Genomic DNA, 24806 nt, shown 5'->3' with positions numbered 1-24806 from the left:
GCCACCGCCAACACCGAGGAATAGTAGACCACGGGAGCCGCTGCCGCTCCGAACCCATGAATGCTACGACCACCATGTCGCCGGCATAGACACCCAACGTGTTGCCCGGTTTGGCTCAAAACATCATGGACCCCAGCCGCGGCCGGCATTAGAAATTATACCTACTTCCAGAAGTTATTCGCATTTAGTCAAAAATGTCCAAAATATAATTAATTATGTATGGTCTTGACTTGTTGTGCTTGCACTGGTAGTAGGAACAAGAGATTTTTCTTTATTTATAACTCTCCTCACATTTTTTGGCTTTGAAGTGAATCATGGTTGTGGACATTATCTACGAATGTGCAGATATCTGTGAACATGAGTTTGATGGGGAAGTTGAACTTGGAATACTGGGCTTGTGTGTGAACTATACCATGTCCAATGGTTTGTCTGTTATTGTTTGGAAAGTAATGGTTGTTATTACATGACCCGAGAAAATTTATTTTGTGCCACATCAGTAGATGCACGAACATCACAACAGTCATGCTGACTGGATAAACATTTTAACTTAGCTATTATGAATGAAAATTTGTATTGACAGTAGTTTTAGATAGTAGAAGACGCCTAGCCCGCTCTGCCTCTGCTAGCTTCTTTCTGGCTTCTTCCATCTCTTCTTTGGCTTGGGTGAAGAGAGCATCTGATTGCTCTTTTTGCTTCTTTAGGAACTCGGCTACATTCTCAAGGGCTGCTGCATGATTTCTTTCAGCCTTTACTAGAGCCATGAGGACACGAAAAGATGACGACTCCACCTGGCTTGTGTGTAATCCAACATCATCCGGAATTTGCACCTTGTGTCTAATCCAGCATCATTAGGGAACGGGCACCTTGTGTGTAATCCAGCCTCATTTGGATACATGATCTCGAGGTTGACCATACTTCCCTCTCGCAGGAACTGCATCCTGACATGAAGTTACTTCTTTTTTAGATCAATAGTTAGAGCTACCCAGATCCATTAAGCAGAAGCCAGATAAACAAGACTCAGAGAAGTGAATTCAAAAGGAGAAATATAAAAACAGACTCCAAGGTGAGAACACCCACTTCCCACATCAAGCTAAAAATGAAAGCATTAGGACGATTAAGACTCTTCTTATTACACATCGAAGAACACGAGGCTAAGAGAAATAGAAACTACAACATATACACATCGAAGAACACGAGGCTAAACGAAAGTAATTGAAAGGGTGTTACTTAACAAAGCTTGTTTTATAGGTTCGGTGCAGCTCCTCTTTAACTTGCCACGTTCCTTGAAGATGTCCCCAATATCCTGTGTTTGGTCTTCATTGCTCCTCTGCATGTTCACATTCGTAGTTTTAAAATCTCAACATGGCAACAAAAACATAGTAATAGTCACGCATATTCTGGGCAACATTAAAGCACTCATCTGCCATGTTAGAGCATCTCCAACACGCGCGCACCGTGCAAAAGTGTTTGCGACGCTGGAATAGACAGTTTTTGCGGTCCACGGAGTGCTGGCTCCGGCGGCCGCTGCAAAAAATTGTGCGGGCGTCGCTCCAGCAGACGCGCTATATTTTTTCTCCTTTCTACTCTGACTCGATACACATTCGACCGAGTCGATACTGGCATAGATAGATACATAGGTAGTTCTCGGCATAGATATAACATAGATAGATAAAAAATAAATAGTTCAACTACTCCTCGTCCTCCGACTCCGCCTCGGTGATGTCCTCCTCCAATGTCTCAATGAAGGCGTCAAGATACCGATCGTCGTCGGAGTCTTGGGGCGACGCTGCTCCTAGCTTGATGTTGAATTGAGCGGCCGCCTTCCGCGTATGCCTGTCCTCGCGATAAGCGGCTCGCTCCGCCCTCCTCTTCTCCTTCTCAGCCCTCCTTTGCGCGTATAACTCACGCTCGTTGATGATGTCCTGCGGGAAGAGTTGGTGAAGGAAATATGCCCTAGAGGCAATAATAAAGTTGTTATTTTATATTTACTTATATCATGATAAATGTTTGTTATTCATGCTAGAATTGTATTAACCGTAAACTTGATACATGTGTGGATACATAGACAAAACACTGTGTCCCTAGTAAGTCTCTACTAGACTAGCTCGTTAATCAAAGATGGTTAAGTTTCCTAACCATAGACATGTGTTGTCATTTGATGAACGGGATCACATCGTTAGGAGAATTATGTGATGGACAAGACCCATCCATTAGCTTAGCATATTGATCGTTCTGTTTTATTGCTAGTGCTTTCTTCATGTCAAATACATATTCCTTCGACTATGAGATTATGCAACTTCCGGATACCAGAGGAATACCTTGTGTGCTATCAAATGTCACAACGTAGCTGGGTGATTATAAATATGTTCTACAGGTATCTCCAAAGGTGTTTGTTGGGTTGGCATAGATCGATATTAGGATTTGTCACTCTGAGTATCGGAGAGGTATCTATGGCCCCTCTCGGTAATGCACATCATAATAAGCCTCGCAAGCAATGTGACTAATGAGTTAGCTGCGGGATGATGTATTATAGAATGAGTAAAGAGGCTTGTCGAGTATGAAGATACCGACGATAGAATATCGGGCAAGTAACATACCGATGACAAAGGGAATAATGTATGTTGTCATTACGGTACGACCGATAAAGATCTTCGTAGAATATGTGGGAACCAATATGAGCATCCAGGTTCCGCTATTGGTTATTGATCGGGGAGGTGTCTCGGTCATGTCTACATAGTTCTCGAACCCGTAGGGTCCGCACGCTTAACGTTCAATGACGATTTTGTATTATATGAGTTATGTGATTTGGTGACCGAATGTTGTTGGGAGTCCCAGATGAGATCAAGAACATGATGAGGAGTCTCTAAATGGTCGAGAGGTAAAGATTCATATATAGGACGATGATATTTGGACACCAGAAGTGTTCTAGGGGTACCGGGTACATATCGGGTCACCGGAACGGGTTCCGGGGAACCCCCCCGGCAACTATATGGGCCTAATGGGCCAAGAGGGGGACAGACCAGCCCCTAAGGGGCTGGTGCGCCTCCATATAGGCCGAAATAGGAGGAGAAGGAAAGAGGGGAAGAGAGAGGAAGCACCTGGTGGAAATTGAACCCCCGATCACCACCTTACACGCACGCGTTGCTAGCTAGTACGACCAGACACCTTCTATAGATGATTTACAGCGCGGCACTTAAAGAAACGACAACAGTGTCAAAACATAAAGGAATAGCTCACAAAAAATTCCCAAAAAACGTGTTTTAGTGGGACCGAACACATGACCTCCCATGAGAGAACGACGTCCCTAGCTGAGCAACCTTTTATTAAAAACCCGAATGAGATTTTCTTCTCACAACATAAATTGTTTTTTCAAAAATGAATTTTTTAACAACAAATAACACATTTTGAAGACACAATCATTTTTTGGGATAAGCTGAAAATAAAATAAAGGAGCAATATTGAAAACGAGATTTCTTTTGAAACTACTAAAAACTATTTGAAAAAAATGCGAACGCTTTTTGAAACATAAACAAAATTTAAAAATGCGAACATTGTTTTCAAAACAAGAACAATTTATGAAATTCATGATTTCTTTTGAATTACGAACAAATTATGAAAATAAGAAGATTCTTGAATTTGTGAATAAATTTCACAGAGGAGAACATAAAAAAAATCCGAACGTCTTTTGAAATTGTGAACACATATTTGAAAATGAGAACATTTTTCAAAAATTCATGAACATTTTCCGAAACATAATTTGTTTAACTTGTGAACAAATTAACATATTTTGAAATATCTGAACATTTTTTGAAAATTTAAACAGATTTTGAAAACAAGAACATTATTTGAAATTATTGAACATAAAAACAGATTTCGAAAAGATGGAATATTTAAAAAAGATACTTTTTTGAAAATCATGACCATTTTTTTGAACTGGGAACATTTTTTAAAACTCCAGAACAAAAGTTGAAAATACGAACATTTTTCGAATTCATGAATAATTTTTGAAAGTAGAACATTTTTTGAAACATCTAAAAAAGAAAACATGAACATTTTTTGGAATTTCTAAACAATTTTTTGAAAATGGAAACATATTGTGAAATCCCAATATTTCTTGAAAAGTTGTAAAAAATTTGAATAAAAAATTCCTAGCTGAAAAGCAAGAACATTTTCCAAATTCCTAACGTGTGCAGAACTCGGAGGTGCCGTACGTTCGGTGCTTGATCAGTCAGAATGAGAAAAAGTTTGACTACATCGACCGCGTTGTCAAATGCTTCCGCTTTCGGTCTATGAGGGTACGTGGACACACTCTCCCCATCTCGTTGTTATGCATCTCTTAGATAGATCTTGCGTGAACGTAGGATTTTTTTTTGAAATTGCATGCTACGTTTCCCAACAGTGGCATCTGAGCGAGGTCTATGCGTAGATGATATGCACGAGTAGAACACAAAGAGTTGTCGGCGGTGATCGTCATACTGCTTACCACCAATGTCCTATTTTGATTTGGCGGTATTGTTGGATGAAGCGGCCCGGACCAACCTTACATGACCACGTTCATGAGACCAGTTCCACCGACAGACATGCAACTAGTTTTGCATAAAGGTGGCTGGCGGGTGTCTGTTTCTCCAACTTTAGTTGAATCAAATTTGACTGCGCCCGGTCCTTGTTGAAGGTTAAAACAAGAAACTTGATAAATCACCGTTGTGGTTTTGATGCGTAGGTAAGAATGGTTCTTGCTAGAAGCCCGTATTAGCCACGTAAAACATGCAACAACAAAGTAGAGGACGTCTAACTTGTTTTTGCAGGGCATTTTGTGATGTGATATGGTCAAGACATGATGTGATATACGTTATTATATGAGATGATCATGTTTTGTAGAAGTTATCGGCAACTGGCAGGATCCTTATGGTTGTCGCTTTATTGTATGAAATGCAAATGACATGTAATTGCTTTACTTTATCACTATGTGTTAGCGATAGTTGTAGAAGCAACAGTTGGCAAGACGAGCACGACGCTACGATGGAGATCAAGGTGTCAAGCCGGTGACGATGGAGATCATGACAGTGCTTTGGAGATGGAGATCAAAGGCACAAGATGATGATGGCCATATCATGTCATATATTTTGATTGCATGTGATGTTTATCTTTTATGCATCTTATTTTGCTTAGTATGGCGGTAGCATTATAAGATGACCCCTCACTAAAATTTCAAGGTATAAGTGTTCTCCCTGAGTATGCACCATTGCGACAGTTCGTCGTGTTGAGACACCACGTGATGGTCAGGTGTGATAGGCTCTACGTTCACATAAAACGGGTGCAAGACAGTTTTGCACATGCGGAATACTCGGGTTAAACTTGACAAGCCTAGCATGTACAGACATGGCCTCACAACACTAGAGACCGAAAGGTTGAACATGAATCATATAGAATATATGATCAACATAGAGATGTTCACCATTGAAGACTACTCCATCTCATGTGATGATCGGACATGGTTTAGTTGATTTGGATCACGTGATAATTTAGATGACTCGAGGGATGTCTATCTAAGTGGGAGTTCTTAAGTAATTTGATTAATTGAACTTAATTTATCATGAACTTAGTCTTGATAGTATTTTCATATCTATGTTGTAGATCAATAGCTCGCAATATAGCTCCTATATTTTTTTGATATGTTCCTAGAGAAAAAGTTGAAAGATGATAGTAGCAATGATGCGGAATGGGTCCGTGATCTGAGGATTATCCTGATTGCTGCATAGAAGAATTATGTTCTTGATGCACCGCTAGGTGACAGACCTAGTGCAGGAGTAGATGCAGACGTTATGAACATTTGACAAGCTCAGTATGATGAGTACTTGATAATTTAGTGCGCCATGCTTTACGACTTAGAACCAGGACTTCAAAAACGTTTTGAACACCATGGAGCATATGAGATGTTCCAATAGTTGAAATGAGTATTTCAGACTCATGCTTGTGTCGAGAGGTATGAGACCTCTAACAAGTACTTTGCCTACAAGATGGAGGAGAATAGCTTAGCCAATGAGCATATGCTCAGAATGTCTGGGTACTACAATCGCGTGAATCAAGTAGGAGTTAATATTCCAGATAAGATAGTGATTTATAGAGTCCTCTAGTCACTATCACCAAGCTACTAGAACTTCGTGATGAACTAAAATATGCAAGGGATGACGAAAGCGATTCTCGAGCTCTTTGTAATGCTGAAATCGGCGAAGGTAGAAATCAAGAAAGAGCATCAAGTGTTGATGGTTGACAAGACCACTAGTTTCAAGTAAAAGGGCAAGGGAAAGAAAGGGAACTTCAAGAAGAATGGTAAGCAAGTTGCCACTCCCATGAAGAAGCCCAAAGCTAGACCCAAGCCTGAAACTGAGTGCCTCTACTGCAAAGGAAATGGTCACCGGAAGTGGAACTACCCCAAATACTTGGTGGATAAGAAGGATGGCAAAGTGAGCAAAGGTATATATATATGATATACATGTTATTAATGTGTAATTTACAAGTGTTCATAGCAACCCCCTAGGTATTTGATACCGGTTCAGTTTCTAAGATTTGTACCTCGACATAGGAGTTGCAAAATGACCAGATATTAGTTAAGGGCGAGGTGACGATGTGTGTTGGAAGTGATTCCAAGGTTGATAAGATCACCATCGCACACTCCCTTTACCTTCGGGATTAGTGTTGAACCTAAAATAAATGCTATTTGGTGTTTGCGTTGAGCATGAATATGATTGGATTATATTTATTGCAATACGTTTATTCATTTAATTCAAAGAATAATTGGTGTTCTATTTACATGAATAAAACCTTCTATGGTCATACACTCAATATAAATGTTTTATTGAATCTCGATTGTAGTGATACACATATTCATAATATTGATGCGAAAAGATGCAAAGTTACTAATGATAGTGCAACATATTTGTGGCACTGCCGTTTAGGTCATATTGGTGTAAAACACATGCAGAAACACCATGCAGATGGGCTTTTGGAATCACTTGATTATGATTCATTTGATACTTGTGAACCATGCCTCATGGGCAAGATGACTAAAACTCCGTTTTACAGAAGAATGGAGCGAGCTAACGACTTATTGGAAATAATACATACCGATGTATGCGGTTCGATGAGTGTTGAGGCTCATGACGGGTATCGTTATTTTCTGACCTTCACAGATGATTTAAGCAGATATAAGTATATCTACTTAATGAAACACAAATCTGTTTTTTTTAAGTTCAAAGAATTTCAAAGTGAAGTGGAGAATCATCGTAACAAGAAAATAAAGTTTCTACGATCTGATCGAGGAGGTGAATATTTGAGTTACGAGTTTGGCCTTAATTTAAAGCAATGTGGAATAGTTTCACAACTCACGCCACCTAGAACACCACAGTGTAATGGTGTGTCCGAACATCGTAATCGTACTTTATTAGATATGGTGCGATCTATGATGTCTCTTACCGATTTACCACCATCGTTTTGGGGTTATGCATTAGAGACAACTGCATTCATGTTAATTATGTCACCGTCTATATCCGTTGAGACGACACCGTATGAACTGTGGTTTGGCAAGAAACCTAAGCTGTCGCTTCTTAAAGGTTTGGGGTTGCGATGCTTATGTGAAAAAGCTTCAACCTGATAAGCTCAAACCCAAATCAGAGAAGTGTGCCTTCATAGGATACCCAAAAAAAGCTATTGGGTACACCTTCTACCACAGATCCGAAGGCAAGATCTTTGTTGCTAATAATGTATCCTTTCTGGAGAAGGTGTTTCTCTCAAAAGAAGTAAGTGGGAGGAAAGTAGAACTTGATGAGGTAATTGTACCTTCTCTTGAATTGGAAAGTAGCTCATCAGAGAAATCCATTCCCGTGATTCCCACACCAACTAGAGAGGAAGCTAACGATGATCATGAAACTTCAGATCAAGTTACTACTAGACCTCGTAGGTCGAACAAAGCACGTTCCGCACCAGAGTGGTACGATAATCCTGTTCTGGAAGTCATGTTACTAGACCATGACGAACCTACGAACTATGAAGAAGCTATGATGAGCCCAGATTCCGACAGATGGCTTAAATCTATGAAATCTGAGATAGGATCCATGTATGAGAACAAAGTGTGGACTTTGGTGGACTTGCCTAATGATCAGCAATCCATTGAGAATAAATGGATCTTCAAGAGGAAGACGAACGCTGATGGTAGTGTTACTATCTACAAAGCTTGACTTGTCAGAAAAAGGTTTTTCGAAAAGTTCAAGGTGTTGACTACGATGAGATTTTCTCACTCGTAGCGGTTCTTAAGTCTGTCCGAATCATGTTAGCAATTGCCACATTTTATGAAATCTGGCAAATGGATGTCAAAAGTGCATTCCTTAATGGATTTCTTAAAGAAGAATTGTATATGATGCAACCAAAAGGGTTTATCTATCCTAAAGGTGCTAACAAAGTGTGCAAACTCTAGCGATCCATCTATGGACTGGTGCAAGCATCTCGGAGTTGGAATATACGCTTTGATGAGGTGATCAAAGCATATGGTTTATACAGACTTATGGTGAAGCCTGTTTTTACAGGAAAGTGAGTGGGAGCTCTGTAGCATTTCTGATATTATATGTGGATGACATATTGTTGATCGGGAATGATACATAATTTCTGGATAGCATAAAAGGATACTTGAATAAGAATTTTCAATGAAGGACCTCGGAGAAGCTGCTTATCTATTGGGCATCAAGATCTATAGAGATAGATCAAGATGCTTGATAGGACTTTCTCAAAGCACATACCTTGATAAAGTTTTGAAGCAATTCAAAATGGATCAGTCAAAGAAAGGCTTCTTGCCTATGTTACAAGGTGTGAAGTTGAGTAAGACTCAAAACCCGATCTTGGCAGAATATATAGAGAGAATGAAAGTCATTCCCTATGCCCCAGTCATAGGTTCTATAAAGTATGCCATGTTGTGCACCAGACCTGTTGTGTGCCTTGCCATGAGTTTGGAAAGGGGATACAATAGTGATCTAGGAGTAGATCACTTGACATCAGTCAAAATTATCCTTAGGTACCTAAAGAGGACTAAGGAAATGTTTCTCGGTTATGGAGGTGATAAAGAGTTCGTCGTAAAGAGTTACGTCGATGCAAGCTTTGACACTGATCTGGATGACTCTGAGTCTTGATCTGGATACATATTTAAAGTGGGAGCAATTAGCTAGAGTAGCTCCATGCAGAGCATTGTTTACATAGAAATTTGAAAAATACATATGGATCTGAACGTGGCAGACCCGTTGACTAAACTTCTATGACAAGCAAAACATGATCACACCTTAGTACACTTTGGGTGTTAATCACATAGCGATGTGAACTAGATTATTGACTCTAGTATACCCTTTGGGTGTTGGTCACATGGTAATGTGAACTATGGGTGTTAATCACATAAATATGTGAACTATTGGTGTTAAATCACATGGGGATGTGAACCATATTATTGACTCTAGTGCAAGTGGGAGACTAAAGGAAATATGCCCTTGAGGCAATAATAAAGTTGTTATTTTATATTTCCTTATATCATGATAAATGTTTATTATTCATGCTAGAATTGTATTAACCGGAAACTTGATACATGTGTGGATACATAGACAAAACACCGTGTCCCTAGTAAGCCTCTACTAGACTAGCTCGTTAAACAAAGATGGTTAAGTTTCCTAACCATAGACATGTGTTGTCATTTGATGAACGGGATCACATCACTAGGAGAATGATGTGATGAACAAGACCCATCCGTTAGCTTACCATATTGATCATTCTGTTTTATTGCTACTACTTTCTTCATGTCAAATACATATTCCTTCGACTATGAGATTATGGAACTCCCGGATATCGGAGGAATACCTTGTGTGCTATCAAATGACACAATGTAATTGGGTGATTATAAAGATGCTCTACCTCTACAGGTATCTCCGAAGGTTTTTGTTGGGTTGGCATAGATCAAGATTAGGATTTGTCACTTCGAGTATCGGAGAGGTATCTCTGGGCCCTCTCGGTAATCCACATCATAATAAGCCTTGCAAGCAATGTGAGTAATGAGTTAGTTGCGGGATGATGTATTTCCGAACGAGTAAAGAGACTTGCCGGTAACAATATAGAACTAGGTATGAAGATACAGACGATCGAATCTCGAGCAAGTAACATACTAATGACAAAGGGAATAACATATGATGTCATTACGGTATGACCGATAAAGATCTTCGTAGAATATGTGGGAACCAATATGAGCATCCAGGTTCTGCTATTGTTTATTGACCGGAGAGGTGTCTCGGTGATGTCTACATAGTTCTCGAACCCGTAGGGTCCGCACGCTTCACGTTCGATCACGATTTTTGTACTATATGAGTTATGTGATTTGGTGACTGAATGTTGTTCGGAGTCACGTATGAGATCACAGACATGACGAGGAGTCTCGAAGTTGTCGAGAGGTAAAGATTCATATATATATATATATATATATATATATATATAGGACGATGATATTCGGACACCGGAACTGTTCTGGGGGTACCGGGTACATATCGGGTCTCCGGAAGGGGTTCCAGGCACCCCCCCCGGCAACTATATGGGCCTAATGGGCCAAGAGGGGGACAAACCAGCCCCCAAGGGGTTGGTGCGCCCCCACATAGGACAAAAAAGGAGGAGAAGATAAGAGGGGAAGATAGAAGGAAGGGGAGGGATTCGGCCTACCCCTTCCTTCCCTCTCCCTCCTCCTTCCTTCCCCCTCCCGAACTTATGGAAGGGGGGAGGTCGAATTGGGGAGGCGCCCAAGTCGGATTCCTCCTACTTGGGGCGCTCCCTTGGCTGCCTCTCCTCCCCTCCAACCTATATGTATATATGTGGGGGGGGGGGCACCACCAGAACATATACCAACAACTGTTAGCCGTGTGCAGCGCCCCCCTCCATAGTTTATGCCTCCGGTCATATTGTCGTAGTGCTTAGGCGAAGCCCAACGCGGATCACTTCACCATCACCGTCACCACGCTGTCGTGCTGACGGAACTCTCCCTCGACACTTTGCTGGATCAAGAGTTCAAGGGACATCATCGAGCTAAACGTGTGCAGAACTCGGAGGTGTTGTACATTCGGTGCTTGATCGGTCGGAACAGAAGAAGTTTGACTACATCAACCGCGTTGTCAAACGCTTCTGCTTTTGGTCTACGAGGGTACGTGGACACACTCTCCCCTCTCGTTGCTATGCATCTCCTAGATAGATCTTGCGTGAGCATAGGATTTTTTTTTTTTGAAATTGCATGCTACGTTTCCCAACAGTTGGCACCACAGCACCATGTCTTCCTCGTCCATCTCATTGATGCCGAGGCGGTGCTCCCACATCCGGTTGTCGCGACAAGCCTCGTTGGTGATAAGCCGTGAGGGAGGCACGAGCTCCTGCGCCCACCCCCACGTCGGCACATTGGGGAAGTTCATGTCCCTATGAGGCCGCCGGAGGTGCCACGCCGCCGCGTCGTACGCACGGGTGGCCTCAAGGGTGGTGTCAAAAGTGCCGAGGCCAAGGCGCATCTTGTTGAACCAGATCTCGGCGGAGAAGGCGCCCGAGGGGCGTGCGCGGACGCTGTGGTAGCCCCAAGTTTCCCGGCGGCTCGGCGGCGGCGAGGGGAGAAAGAGCGACGGTGAGGCAAGAAAGAGCAGGGAGAGAGCGGTGGCGAGGCACAGAGCGGTGGGAGGGCGCGGGACGGCGTTGGATTTTATAAAGTGCGTCGGATACCGCGCGCCAGAATTAGCGCGCGCCCGACCGCTTTTTCCCGAGCGCGTGATCCTTTCCCGACGTCCCTGCTATCTCTACTCTTATATATTATATATATTATAGAAAATATAAAAAACAGAGTTGGTGATGATGGTGTATCTGCCATCCTGCAGTATAGGTCATCTGATTTATATCTGACGGATAGGAAGGAAACAATGGAAATTTTGCAAAAAGATACCCACACCCCTTTCCACATTTGTAAATAAGGCCTTCCCTCATTCATCCTTTTCTCCCACAAGATAAACTACTCATATAAATGCATCTTGATGTTCCATGCAACACACGGACATCTTGCTAGTTCTAAGGAACTTTCCATCATTTGCCACACTACTGTTTGCAGATGAAGAACCTACCCAAGCATAGCGCAATACATGAGCGACACACAATTACAAGGTGATATTCTGTTGGACAATGTAAGCTATAACCAATTACTTTTATCAGAACAATAGCAACCAGGAATTTTGAAGGGTAGGTATGAACAAAATTGAACTACACATGTACTGCTAAAAGATTCAATATACACATTACCAATCCAGGAGGAGTACGATGGTCGCGGCGGCGTCTGTGAATCATGGTCGGCAATGAGAGATAGTTCATTGTCCACAACAGTGTTGCTTCTGCGCTTGGCGTCGGCCTTTGGGAAGCAGATCCGAGACCGTGGAAGACGGTGCCAGGGAAGAGGCTCCGTGCACGACGACGATGGTGGACCGGCTCTAGTGCGGCGTATGACATCGTCGATGAGGCAGATGCGCTACAGTGGACGAGTGCGCCGATGAAGAAGGGGAGGAGCACAAAGGCTGCGGTGTTGTGGAGAAGTCTATTTTGCAGTGGGGATAGAAAATGGGAATATTCAGGTGTACTACTTGAGGTTCCGGGGTGGGGTTGGCTTGGTAGGGTGAACCTGAAGTTACCAAAACAGCCCCCTACCCACCAACATCCGTAGGCCTGTTACGAAGGGTATGATGGTAACTTCGCACTGCTCGAATCAGGGTCGCGAGAGATTTTCCCGTCGACCTGGAAATTTTGTAACACTAAACTCCCCGTCTGGCGTGTTGGGTGATTGGGCTAAGCAACTAGTGAGTAGTACTAGTAACTACCAGTAGTCCCTCCGTTTTAATTAATTCTGCATATTAGGTTTGACCGAAGTCAAACTTCCTAAAGTTTGACCAAGTTTATAGAAAAATATAAACATTTACTATAAAAAATATGTATGATGTGAAAGTTCATTCAATAATGAATTTAATGGTATTTATTTGTTATTGTATATGTTAATATTTTTTGTTATAAACTTTGTGAGAGTTTACAAAACTTGATTTGACCAGTGCTAATATGCGGACATAAATAAAAATGGAGGGAGTACACATTTGTTTTTTTAGTTTGTAGTGGAATTACTCATTTGTTGTAATCGTGAAATAAATATATTAAGCTACTGACTTCAAATGTAATGGTTTATACAATTCAATAGTTAGAATCATTATTGAACTCCAAGATGTATATTAGGTCTATAGTACTTCACAATATGCTCAAACTCACATAATCCCAATCAAATGAAAATCTAAATGCATTTCATAGTTATTATTTTGTAGGATGCAACAAAACCAACCATAACTCTACATGATCCATTGTAAAGCAACATTTTGAACACATCCCAATGTGTGAATGAAAACTGTAGAGAGAGCTTGTGAAGATGGATTAATGGCGGGAGAGAGATGTGTGCGCTGAACACACAAGATATACACCCCATGTAAGAAGAGAAATAGGGAGGCAAAGATTGTATGTACGTGGGCAAGACAGTAGGAGACAAACCTCACGAGAGAGATAGACAGAGAGAAAGACAGAGGTAGATGAAGAAGTTAGGTCTGTGAGAAAGATGGAGACATGTAATATACATGAGATGCGTGTGCATCCGGATTTTGTACATGTGGAAGGAGAAGATACAACGGGTTTGATGAGAGAGCTGAAAAAACATGGACAAGAGGGGAAGGGTCTCGTGGGTTGAGGGATTGATAATTTTGTGTGGGAGAGAGGGGGTGAGGAGTCAGTCTGCCGTCGTCACATCATCCTACTTCCAAATGGCCCCACATTCTTTAGTGCAGTCTGGTCGCCGTCTTTGATCTCCTTGATGCCCTCTTTGAAGATTGAGGTGGTGTGCATGCTAGGGTGCAGAGAAGCACAAGCGAGAGTGGTCGCCATATAACCTTGGATGGGGATGAATTGTGTGGTCGGGGGAGGGGGGAGTGTGTGTAGTGTGTGTGTGTGTTTGTCAGATATTGAGAGAAATCAAACCTATGGAGAGAATGTGTGTGTATGTGACGGAAAGCTACATGCTAAATAGGGTTGTCACGAAGAGATTGTGTGTGCGATATAGAGAGCAATGTGCGGGCCTTGAGGCGGGCACGGGCCGGGTGAGGGTGTCAAAATGTGTGCATTGATGCATGTGTTACATTCGATCGTGCAAGGGATGGGCGAATCAAGAGAGATGGATGTTGTGTTACGTATGCTCCTCTCTCTCTCTCTCTCTCCCTCGCACACACAAGTACAAATAGAAGACCGCTCTCTCATGTATACACAACATATCAACATCTCTCTATGTCTCACTCATGCATGATCATTTGCACATTCACACCTCTCTATGTATCTATCACATGCACACCGTCTCCACATTGCCCTTTCGCCACAACACACATATAGACACATATACGCGTTCTGTCTCAGTCACACACACATAATCAATATTAAAAAAATGTCTAGGGCGCACCTAAAACATCCAAATCCAAATAAACATGAACTGAAGCTAAATTCAAATACATGGAAATATTGTAGCGTGAAGAACTTTTCCAGGAAAAAGTAGAGTAATATTCAGGGATTGTTTTCACACACACAAAAAGGTTCGATGGATGTCCTTCGAGCGCGACATGGTGACGCACCGTTTGATCAACTGCGCGGTCGCGGTGCACGTGCTTGCACATGATTCTGTATTGATGCTGTGCTAACTAATGTGGTAGTATAAGCGATGCCTTAGTCTAATGTTTACGTGTACTAGTACGGTGTTATTTTAAGTTTGACCAACCCTATATAAAACTAAACTAAGCTCCCATATGCGCACTCATCAATATGCTGCCGCCGTCGTTGTGCATATCGGTGCCTGCCTGCTCCGGTCGGCCATTTCTCGCCCATCACCGCCGTCTCCCCGCCATCCCAGTGCCATGAAGACGAAGGCTCGTCCGCTCACATCGTATATAGTTCCTTCTCATGATGCCGCCATGCTGCCAAGCACGCGAGCAGGTGGAGATGCGTCTATGCCCACAACGTACGAAGAGGAGGACGAGCACATGCTCCAGCACGCCGACGAGGAGGAGCTAGCGTGTCATTGTCGTCCGCCCGCGTGGAAGAGGCCTGCATGGTGGCTATCATGGCAGAAGCCGGTCGCGCCCGCGCCGTGCCCGCAAACCGGGTGAGGACGTGGAATCTACCTTTGATACCTTGAATGCCACGTGGATCCTGCAATCTGAAGGAACAATTTGGATCAGTCGACTCTTGTGAGACATTGGATGCAACATGGATGGCCAGAAGGGTTTCTTCAACCTCCAAAAATGATGCACTGTTCATCTTCTCTCTCAGGCATCGAGCCACCAGCCCGCCACGGGCCTAACGGCCTGCCGCCGCCGCCCGACCCTCCCCTGAACCGCCTGCCACCGCCATGCTCCCCTCACCCCCACCATCCGTTTAACCCCGGGCACGATCCATTTTTTCCGGCGAACTGCATTCCACACCCAACACTCATAAGATAGATCATGGGCACCCCTGCCACCATAATATAGATACTGGGGTAGCTTCTCTGCCGTCTTCTTCCTTCGCTCCATCAAACTTCTTTCACAAATTGAATGACCCAAGTTATACTACTAGTACGTATTAAGTCAGTAGGAACGCGAAGATACGAGTAGTAGTACCAACTACAAGAAGAACAATAGTAAGACATACTAGTACTACAGTATGTGCTAAAGAGTTCAAATAACGAGAAAGAACATAACACAGTTCTGCTGGGGGCTCAACACAACATACCCCTGAAATAAAACTAAGCAACTAGTCCGCTTGACACTGTAGTAGAACCAGCATGAGCAACGACACTACCACCTTACTCGGAGTCCGAGTCCACGTCCCTCTTCCTCTTCCTCTTCGCGACACTTCTTTGCTTGAACCAGACACTGGGCTCTGCTTCTTCATCCAACCCTTGTAGATATTTAAACGAAGGTAGGAATCTGTTGCTGCGTACACGATGTGATCTTCATCTATTGTCTTCGACTCCCATGCATGATGAAACTCTGGGTGAGGTTTCTTCAGTTCATCGTACGAAGGATCAATCATGGCTGCTGCTAGGGTCAGCATTGAAGGCCGAGAGGAGGATACTAGGCTTTCCTTCTGGAGATCGAAGGGCTGGCCTACAACAAGGCCTATCTGATCCAGGACTCTCCTGTCGTTCGTAAAGTCTACAATAACGAATTTAATTCTTTTATCCTTGAGGAAGAACTCAAAATCCTGGCACCTAACATCGGCGTGGCATATGTGGTAGACCAAGCAGACGTTATGTACGCAAACCTGGAACACGGCGGGCTTATTCATCTCTGCCACCTTTAGAAGCTTCTCCTTTTCTAGGACTATGGTGTACTCAACATCTAGCCCAACGACCCCACTCATCCTTTGGACTTTTGAACATGCGTAGGAAGCGACCAAGGCATGCTTCCACCGTCGCGGATCTACAGGTGTAGATGACGATGAACTCATCGCCATTGATGGTTCTAACCTTGTACTCACTGCCGACTATGGAGATTTGGGAGGCCATGGGTTTTGGAGGCGGGTTTGGAGAAGTGGAACTGGTGTAATGTGAAAGGACGGGACGACTGGGAGTGAACTTTTGTAAGGTAGAAGACGGGGATGAGTAGGGCGTGCGAACGACGTGGGGTGGTGGCTTGCCCGGTGGATAAACGGTTGCATACCCCCAAAGAGTTCTCGAGTACTATGCAGGACCCACTAGATGTCATGTCTAATAGACCCACATCATAGGCCTGACGGTATAGCTTATGTGTGTTTGCATGCCATGGCGGCGCGTGCATGTAACTTCACTTAATTCCGTAAACCGTCACGCCTCCCACGACCTTCACCTCCCTCGCGCGGCCGCGCCCTTTGAGACTTTGGACGGCTATAAATGAGCAACTTTTCGCCTACTCCGCATGCATGATACCCCCTCTGGTCCTTTTTACTCCGCGTGAGATTTGTGTCAAGTCAAAGTTTGCAAAGTTTGACCAAATTTATCTAAAAATATCAATATCTACAATACCAAATATATATTTTATGAAACTACATTTCATAATGAGTATAAAAATATTGATTTGACATTGTCAATGTTGATACAATTTTCTATAAGTTTGGTCAAAGTAGAGGTATATTGACTTCAGGCAAAACTTATATGCACAATGCAGACTAGTTCCTCCGTCCATGTGCGTGCCATCTCCTATATAGTCATCACAACAAGGTTAGCTATTAGAGTACTACTACCTCCCTTCTAGTTTAAAGGGCTCGATTCAAAATTTTCACCTACTCTTACCAAGATAGAGGCGGTGGAATATTTTTTGTAGTCTGCGAAAGTACTCAATAATGCTCTCGTCCTTCACAAAAAATGTGTTTACCAATGCATTATCGCATTGCATGCATGCATGAACACTAGTACTAAATGACAAAGATTTTTTCATGCATTAGTCAATATTCTCTTTAGGATACTCATAGTGGAAAGTAATATCATATACTAGTATCATGTGCATGATACTAGTGTATGATACGGGACTACCTTTATAGTGCCACGCATGACACAAAGTAGCATAGCATTTAACATGATATAGTATCTACCTATGTTACTCTAACCCCCATCTCTTCTGTAATTCTTTGCCACATTAGCATGTTTGCTATTCTTGTGTGCATGATAGTACCAGCTAAGATACCACCACTATGGCCAGCCTGAATCATCGCATGCAATAATTTAGTGCACCTTGAAATCTAAACATGTGTGGGGGTGTATGTTTTTAATGACTTGAGACTATACCTAGCCCGGCATGCAATGGTCAGTTCATTGCATGTAAGATGACTTATTATGCACCGTTCCTCATACTTGTAGGGAACCCGTTCATCTCCAAAACTTTTCCTCTCCATTTGTGAAAACAATCTGCCTGCTTGACTCTCCTTCTCCCTCCAACAGTCCCACCACTCCACCCCGTGTGAATTTTTTTGCATGCATGACTCTCCTCCCCCCCCGTGCTCGTCCAATCCATTCTGACCCAAATATTTCCACCCCTTCCCTCCCCCATAATTTACTCCAAAAAAATATGCCCACATAGCTGTTACGTTAATCATGCAACATATCTTACATAGGTGTGCCATTGCTCGCTATAAATACTGCGCCTCCCATGGCATTTGTAAGAACGCTCACGTTCATCGCTATCTCCTCCCCCCTCTCACATCGACCACCATGGCATCTCTCCTCCCAAGCCCTAGGTGCCCCTCGCTACACCATGCATAGGGTCACGTGTCGCCGTTCCGTTCCTCGCCGCCACTATTCGAGGAGGACACGTCGGTGTTCCATTCCTCGCTGTCACCAGTGGAGGATGACGCGTCGGCATTTCGCTCCTCGTCATGATGCGTCGAGGTGGACGCATCGGCGTTACGCTCCTCACCGCAACACATCGAGGTGGACGCGTCGGTGTTCCGCTCCTCGCCACGACGCATCGAGGTGGACGCGTCGGCATTCCTAGTCTCGCCAGCACGCGCGTCGCAGGACGTGTCGGCTCCCGCTATGAGGAGAACGTCGCACCGCCCGTCGAGCCCCCCCAGCCTTGAGGAGCTTTGGAAAGAAATGGAGGTTGCCTTGTGGAGGCTTTGCCTCTGGCAAGGAGCGCCAAAATAGAGGCGGATAAGAAGGCCGAGGAATAGAAGCTCGGCACGAGGCATGCTGCCTGGCAGGCCTATGTCGCGTCCGAGAGAGTCAGACAATTGACTCTTTGGCAGAAGGCTCGTGTGAGGGCCGTGAGGGTGGAGGAGGACGCCCGTGCCAAAGCCCTGAGTGCAGTCAGGCCCAAGCGCCTCATCTACGCTTGGCGGTACGTGGACCGGGTGCACGCTTCCAGTGAGGAGGAGTAACTGTTGGCGCCACATCACTAGACCGATGAGATCAAGCTTGCCCGCCGGCAAGCCGCCAATCAGCACCTCGCGAGTTGCGAGGCTGAGGAAGAGGCGTTATGTCGCCGCGCTGGGAAATGGCCGCGCACCAGGGCACTCGTGGTGTGCCACAAGCGCTCCTGCGAGCGCCATGGCTTTTATTAGGAATAATTTAGTTTAGTAAGGCGATCTCATTAGTTTTGGGATGGAAATGATAAATCCCGAATGTTTGGGAATTATTAGCGTCCTTAATTAAGTATGTAAAGAGAAAAGTTTGGAAACCTTGTGTATCCGTACGCATTTTGTAAGTACGTGCATATAGCACAAACTTAACTATATATCGCACTACACGACTCTCTCTATATATGCTTGTAGACTGTGCTAGTACTATTACTTATGTACGTGCAAATGCACGTTTTAACATTACGATGCAGTTTTTGTAAAAGTAGAAAAACATCACTAGTCAAGCTTGTGAAATGATTCAATGCAAAAGAAATGCAAAAATGCTCGTTTGATTGTTTACTTTAGCTTCCTTCTCTGTGGTTATTTCTCTATCGTACTTTGTACGGAGTATCTCATTGGTCGAGAAGGCATGGAAATTCCCAAACCGCTTTGTACACCATGTATCGATTTTTTGCCTAACAAGTTGTGTTGTGCAATTGGGATTCCAACTTGAGTACTAGTGTACTACTACTAGGAGTACTAGGGGCCAGTTCTTTTAGGATTCTAGATTAGTAATCCCATAACTACTACCTCCGTCTTGGTTTATTGGTCCCCATTGTAATTTGTGTCAAATTTTGATCATAAATTTAACTAATGAAATGTTTATGCATGTCACCAAAAATTATATCATTGGAAACTTTGTTCAAATACGAATCCAACAATATAACTTTTGTTGACATCCACTAACATTTTATGAGTTAAATCTTTGGCCAAAATTTAGCACAAATTACAATGGGGACTAATAAACCAGGATGGAGGTAGTAGTTTAGAATCCCAAATGAATGAGTGAGGCGGCTTATGAGAAAAATTGGGGAAGATACGACTTATTTTTAAATAGCCAAAAGAACTGGCCCTAGGAGTAGTAGCTAAGGATACTAGTAGTAGCTAGGGATCGAGTGTGTGAGATGAATCAGACAAAGTAAATGCAGAGAGATGAAATGCAAAAAAGATAGAGGGATGTGATGGTTGCTTGTCCGTTTATTTTACCAGGCCACTTATTACTGGGAGTGGTGGGGTTTTGTGATATGACGGGTTTATTGTCACGCCACGAGCGGGGTGAGACTCCCATGCAGCGCTGCCCTCTACACTAGTACTACCTCCATCGTGGTTTATTAGTCCCCCATGTAATTTCGCTGATGATTTAACTGACAAAATGTTAGTGCATGTCACCAAAAACTATATCGTTGGATTCATATTTGAAAATAGTTTCCAATGATATAATTTTTGGTGACATGCATGAGCATTTATCATACTATACATAATGTTAGTTAAATTTATTGTCGTACTATATATAGTAAGGTGCCCATGCATTGCACGATACAGTGAAATGCATTGATCAGAGAGTTGTTTATTTTGAAAAAGTATATGGGGGTCATCTCATGTGTAACGAGTATCGATAGGTTTCTTCGGATATTATTTCTTCTCTAGAGCTCACAAGCATCCGGGTGAATAGTAAATGTAGCCCAAATAGATAAAAAAGTATCTTTTGCAAACAAAAGCGTTCAACTGTTCAACCTACATCATCCAAAACTTTTGAAGACTTATTGTGCTTTGCAATAAATGATCTTTAAGAATTATTTTTTGAGTATCAATTTTGTTTATTTTTTCTAGACCACCATGAATGTAAATCAGGATGACTTGGAAGGGGCAGAGGAGATGTAAGAAATGGTTCATCAGAAGTCTTTGACCATTACTGTAGTAAAAATTCTCAATTAATCTCATAAATGGCAAGCGATAACTAATGGAGCAAAAGCATGCATGGAAGATTCTAGACTAAACCATAAATGGATACACTATTATTCAAGCGCCACACTCTAATAGAGAAAGATCATGCATGGAAGGTTCTATACTATATAAATAAGAAGTGTCCACATGCTTAGACATCGGCTTACATTGAGCAAAGACAAATGATGAATAGTTAACTTGGTAATGCATATGCCCAGGTGAACCTCCTTGGAGTCCCGATGCATCATTTGGGGGGGGGGGGAGATGATACCAGGCCTCTTCCATGTCCACATTGCTGGGAACGGAGCAGCTCGACACATTCCCATTCATCGTGATGGAGGCGCCGAGTTCGCCTTCGTATGCCAGAGGGGCAGTAACAGTGAGCACGCACTAGTACAGTGGCCTTGTATCAGCATCAGCGGCGTTGCCCCTAACGCACACTACAGAGATGTGGCTGTAGCCTGCACCGGCCTTGCCGGTGCCCACGCCCAAGAGGAATATGTTGTCGTCCTCCACCATGACTAGCAGGCGACAGTGATCCTCCAGCGACTCCGGCACGGCGAACGGGTAGCACATCTCGTACTTGATGTTCACCGTGGTCCAGTAGTGATTGCCGGACGGTGCCGTGAGGTGATGCACAAGGCTCGCCAGCGAGCCCTCAAACGGCAGCGTGCACTCATAGCAGTAGCAGGGCACATGCACGCATCTGGAACTATGCTCCGCCAGCGAGTGCTAGTCGACGTACCTCTCGTAGCCGAAACTCTTGTAGACACAGGGCACCTTGCAGGCATCGACCAGCCCGTCCACGAAATGGGAGTGGTTGTAGGGGACACTGCACCCGGCGCATAGAGCGAAGGAGTAGCACACGAAGCGGGAGATGGTGTACTTACTAGTACTCCCTCCGTTTCTTTTACTAATCTCTACTCTCTACTGCTACTCTCTATCTCTACTCTCTACTTTCTTATCTTCTTCTCTTCTTTCTTATATACTCTTATAAAAAACAGAGTTGGTGATGATGGTGTGCCTGCCATCCTGCAGTATAGGTCGTTCGATTTATATCTGACGCATATGAAGGAAACTATGGCAATTTTGCAAAAATATACCCACACCCCTCTCACATTTGCAAATAAGGCCTTCCCTCGTTCATCATTTTCTCTCACAAGATAAACTACTCATACAAATGCATCTTGATGTTACGTGCAGTGCACGAGCATCTTGCTAGCTCTCTTATCTTATATAAAAACGGAGTTGGTGATGATGGTGTGCCTGCCATCCTGCAATATAGGTTGTCCGATCTATATCTGACTGATAGGAAGGAAACTATGACAATTTTGCAAAAAGATAGCCGCACCTCTCTCCACATTTGCAGAAAGGCCTTCCCTCGTTCATCCTTATCTCCCACAAGATAAACTAATCATATAAATGCATCTTGATGTTCCGTGCAACGCACGAGCCTCTTTTTTTCTTATAAAAAAGTGAGTTGGTGATGATGGTGTGCCTGCCATCTTGCAATATAGACCATCCAATCTATATCTGACGGATAGAAAGAAAACTATGGCAATTTTGCAAAAGGATAGCCGCACCTCTCTCCACATTTGCAGAAAGGCCTTCCCTCGTTCATCCTTATCTCCCACAAGATAAACTAATCATATAAATGCATCTTGATGTTCCGTGCAACGCACGAGCCTCTTTTTTTCTTATAAAAAAGTGAGTTGGTGATGATGGTGTGCCTGCCATCTTGCAATATAGACCATCCAATCTATATCTGACGGATAGAAAAAAAACTATGGCAATTTTGCAAAAGGATACCCACACCTCTCTCATTCATTTTGGCAAAACCGCCAACCTTACACACGTACTGTAATTGCGTCGTGGGCGTTTGCAACTACCATGTCTCCCAGTGAATGTTCTAGATACCATTTTTTGCGATGAAATTCTCGAGATATCATTAGGTTTTACACATGGGATTACTCCTGCATAGGTCAATCACAACAGGTGTTTTGTAAAAAATGCATCTTGATGTTTCGTGCAATGCACGGGCATCTTGCTAGTTTGCATATAATTCCAAACACCATGTAGACACGTTCTCCGACCATTTTCCACTATGTTAGTATCATTGTTAGTGGTCAGCCGGTGCAAGTTCTAGCCCTGGGTGTTTTAACCTTTTTTAGTAATGATATCTGTTGATTGTTTGCCATGAGCCCAATCATGGCAAATCCCACATAACCGTCAGATTTCCATCTGATGGTGGCCTGTTTTTAATCCATAGTATTTGACAAAACCGCCACCGTTACACACGTACTGTAACTGCGTTGTGGGTGTTTGCAACTGCCATGTCTCCCAGCGAACGTTTGCTAGGGATTGGAGTTAGCACCAATGGTGGTTCGTCGTCGTTCCACGCTTGGGCATTGAAGTTTGTAACTATTTTACAATATACGACTACTCCGGTGCTAGTTGTAGAGCAGAGTCCTTCTCCACTATACTACTCAGGCATAGTAGTAGGTACTGTAGTTTATTGTACTAGTACTGTGATCACTCAATCAAGTTGTCTGGCATCGATATGACCCTATGCTGCTGTGATGTGTCTCATAATTCAAGCGGCATGCTGCTGCTACATTGTCATCATCACCTGTCCACTTCCCGCATCACATATTCGCTTCTCCATCCTCGTCCGCACATAATAGTCCAACCTTCCATCCCCGCTAGGCTCCACCCCTCTCCCAAAACCCAAACACTAACAGTGGCAGAACCGAGCAGCATCCGCCGAAAGAGTGGCTAGAATTCGCTCCCCATAGAGGTAATCAAGCTCATTGTTTCGCGTGTGGACGATCTCAGTACCATGCCACTCGTCGCGTGCTCGTCAGGGCTGTACCGTTTACTCAAAGCTCTCAGGCCGGAGCTTTTTATGCCAGCTCCCTGCTTGCTGATGCCGCCTAATCTTTAGAAACGGCGTGTCATGTAGCATAACGATCGTAGGGTGGTGAGCATCACCCCCTTGCCTGCGGTCTGATCCCCGTCACCCTCTACTACATTAACGGTATGTACTAGGACGACATGAACACGTCTTGGATGGTGCTTGTCAATGGTCGTGGCAGCTGGATGCTCGTGGAGGTCTACACCCGGCGATTGACCCCCTTCCTTTGATTAACACTACACTGCTTTGGCACCGCGACCCAGAATACTCGGAATCTTACAGTAGCCAACATGATACCAAGTTTGATTCGCTCAAGGTTGTAATCTTTCCAAGTGCCCACAAGATCTGCGAATTATAAAGCTTCAGGCTAATTGCGTTCTTCAACCGCGGTCTTTCCTATCTGATAGTTCACTACGGTAAGTGGATAAATCTGCACGCCCATCGCAGGATCATACACCCTCCATGGTTCTCTGATGCCATTGAACACAAGGGCTTCATTTACGCTGTGGACTCCTTCTATGGCTGGACGTATTGTTCGTGTACTTCAGTCATCGCTACAAACGGCTGTTACAGCAATATGTTACTTTCCTATGATATCATGATGGCTTGCTTATATTACCGTCAACATTTACTAAAAAAATATTCATGCTCATAACATGCTATTCTTAAGATTGACTACACTATGAGCCCTTTTTTATTTGACTCCAACTTAATATGATGTTGTAGGCCGCTTGGTTTCCCTACCCTTCCTAATCCCAGAAACTTTCGAAGAAAAGCGGCATGGCAGTTGCAGTTGGTTCCTGTCTCGATTAGACGATGGCAAATGTTTGATGATCGTTCACATGTACCGGACATGTTGTTTCACGGAATACAATCACAGTCACTGCAAGGTCTTTGAGCAGGATCCCAGCTTCTCTGGGCCTTCAAGAATTTT

At 43.5% G+C, this 24806-nt stretch overlaps 1 protein-coding gene across 1 annotated transcript; it reads right to left on the bottom strand.

Annotated features, from left to right (window-relative positions):
• Positions 1-1688: 1688 nt before the first annotated feature.
• Positions 1689-11564, bottom strand: LOC147990393 (uncharacterized). The gene is made up of 2 exons (XM_087538202.1): positions 11323-11564; positions 1689-1953 (listed from the first exon to the last, which is right to left on the bottom strand). Exons 1-2 carry the CDS (start codon positions 11562-11564, stop codon positions 1689-1691), a joined length of 507 nt encoding a protein of 168 aa, XP_087394328.1.
• Positions 11565-24806: the final 13242 nt, after the last annotated feature.

Source organism: Triticum urartu, chromosome 1A (genome assembly GCF_056163025.1).
Source record: "Triticum urartu cultivar PI428250 chromosome 1A, HENAU_Tu73, whole genome shotgun sequence".
Taxonomy (NCBI): domain Eukaryota; kingdom Viridiplantae; phylum Streptophyta; class Magnoliopsida; order Poales; family Poaceae; genus Triticum; species Triticum urartu.
The sequence above is the reverse complement of the archived record's forward strand: the minus strand, read 5'-3'. Positions and strand labels throughout refer to the sequence as shown.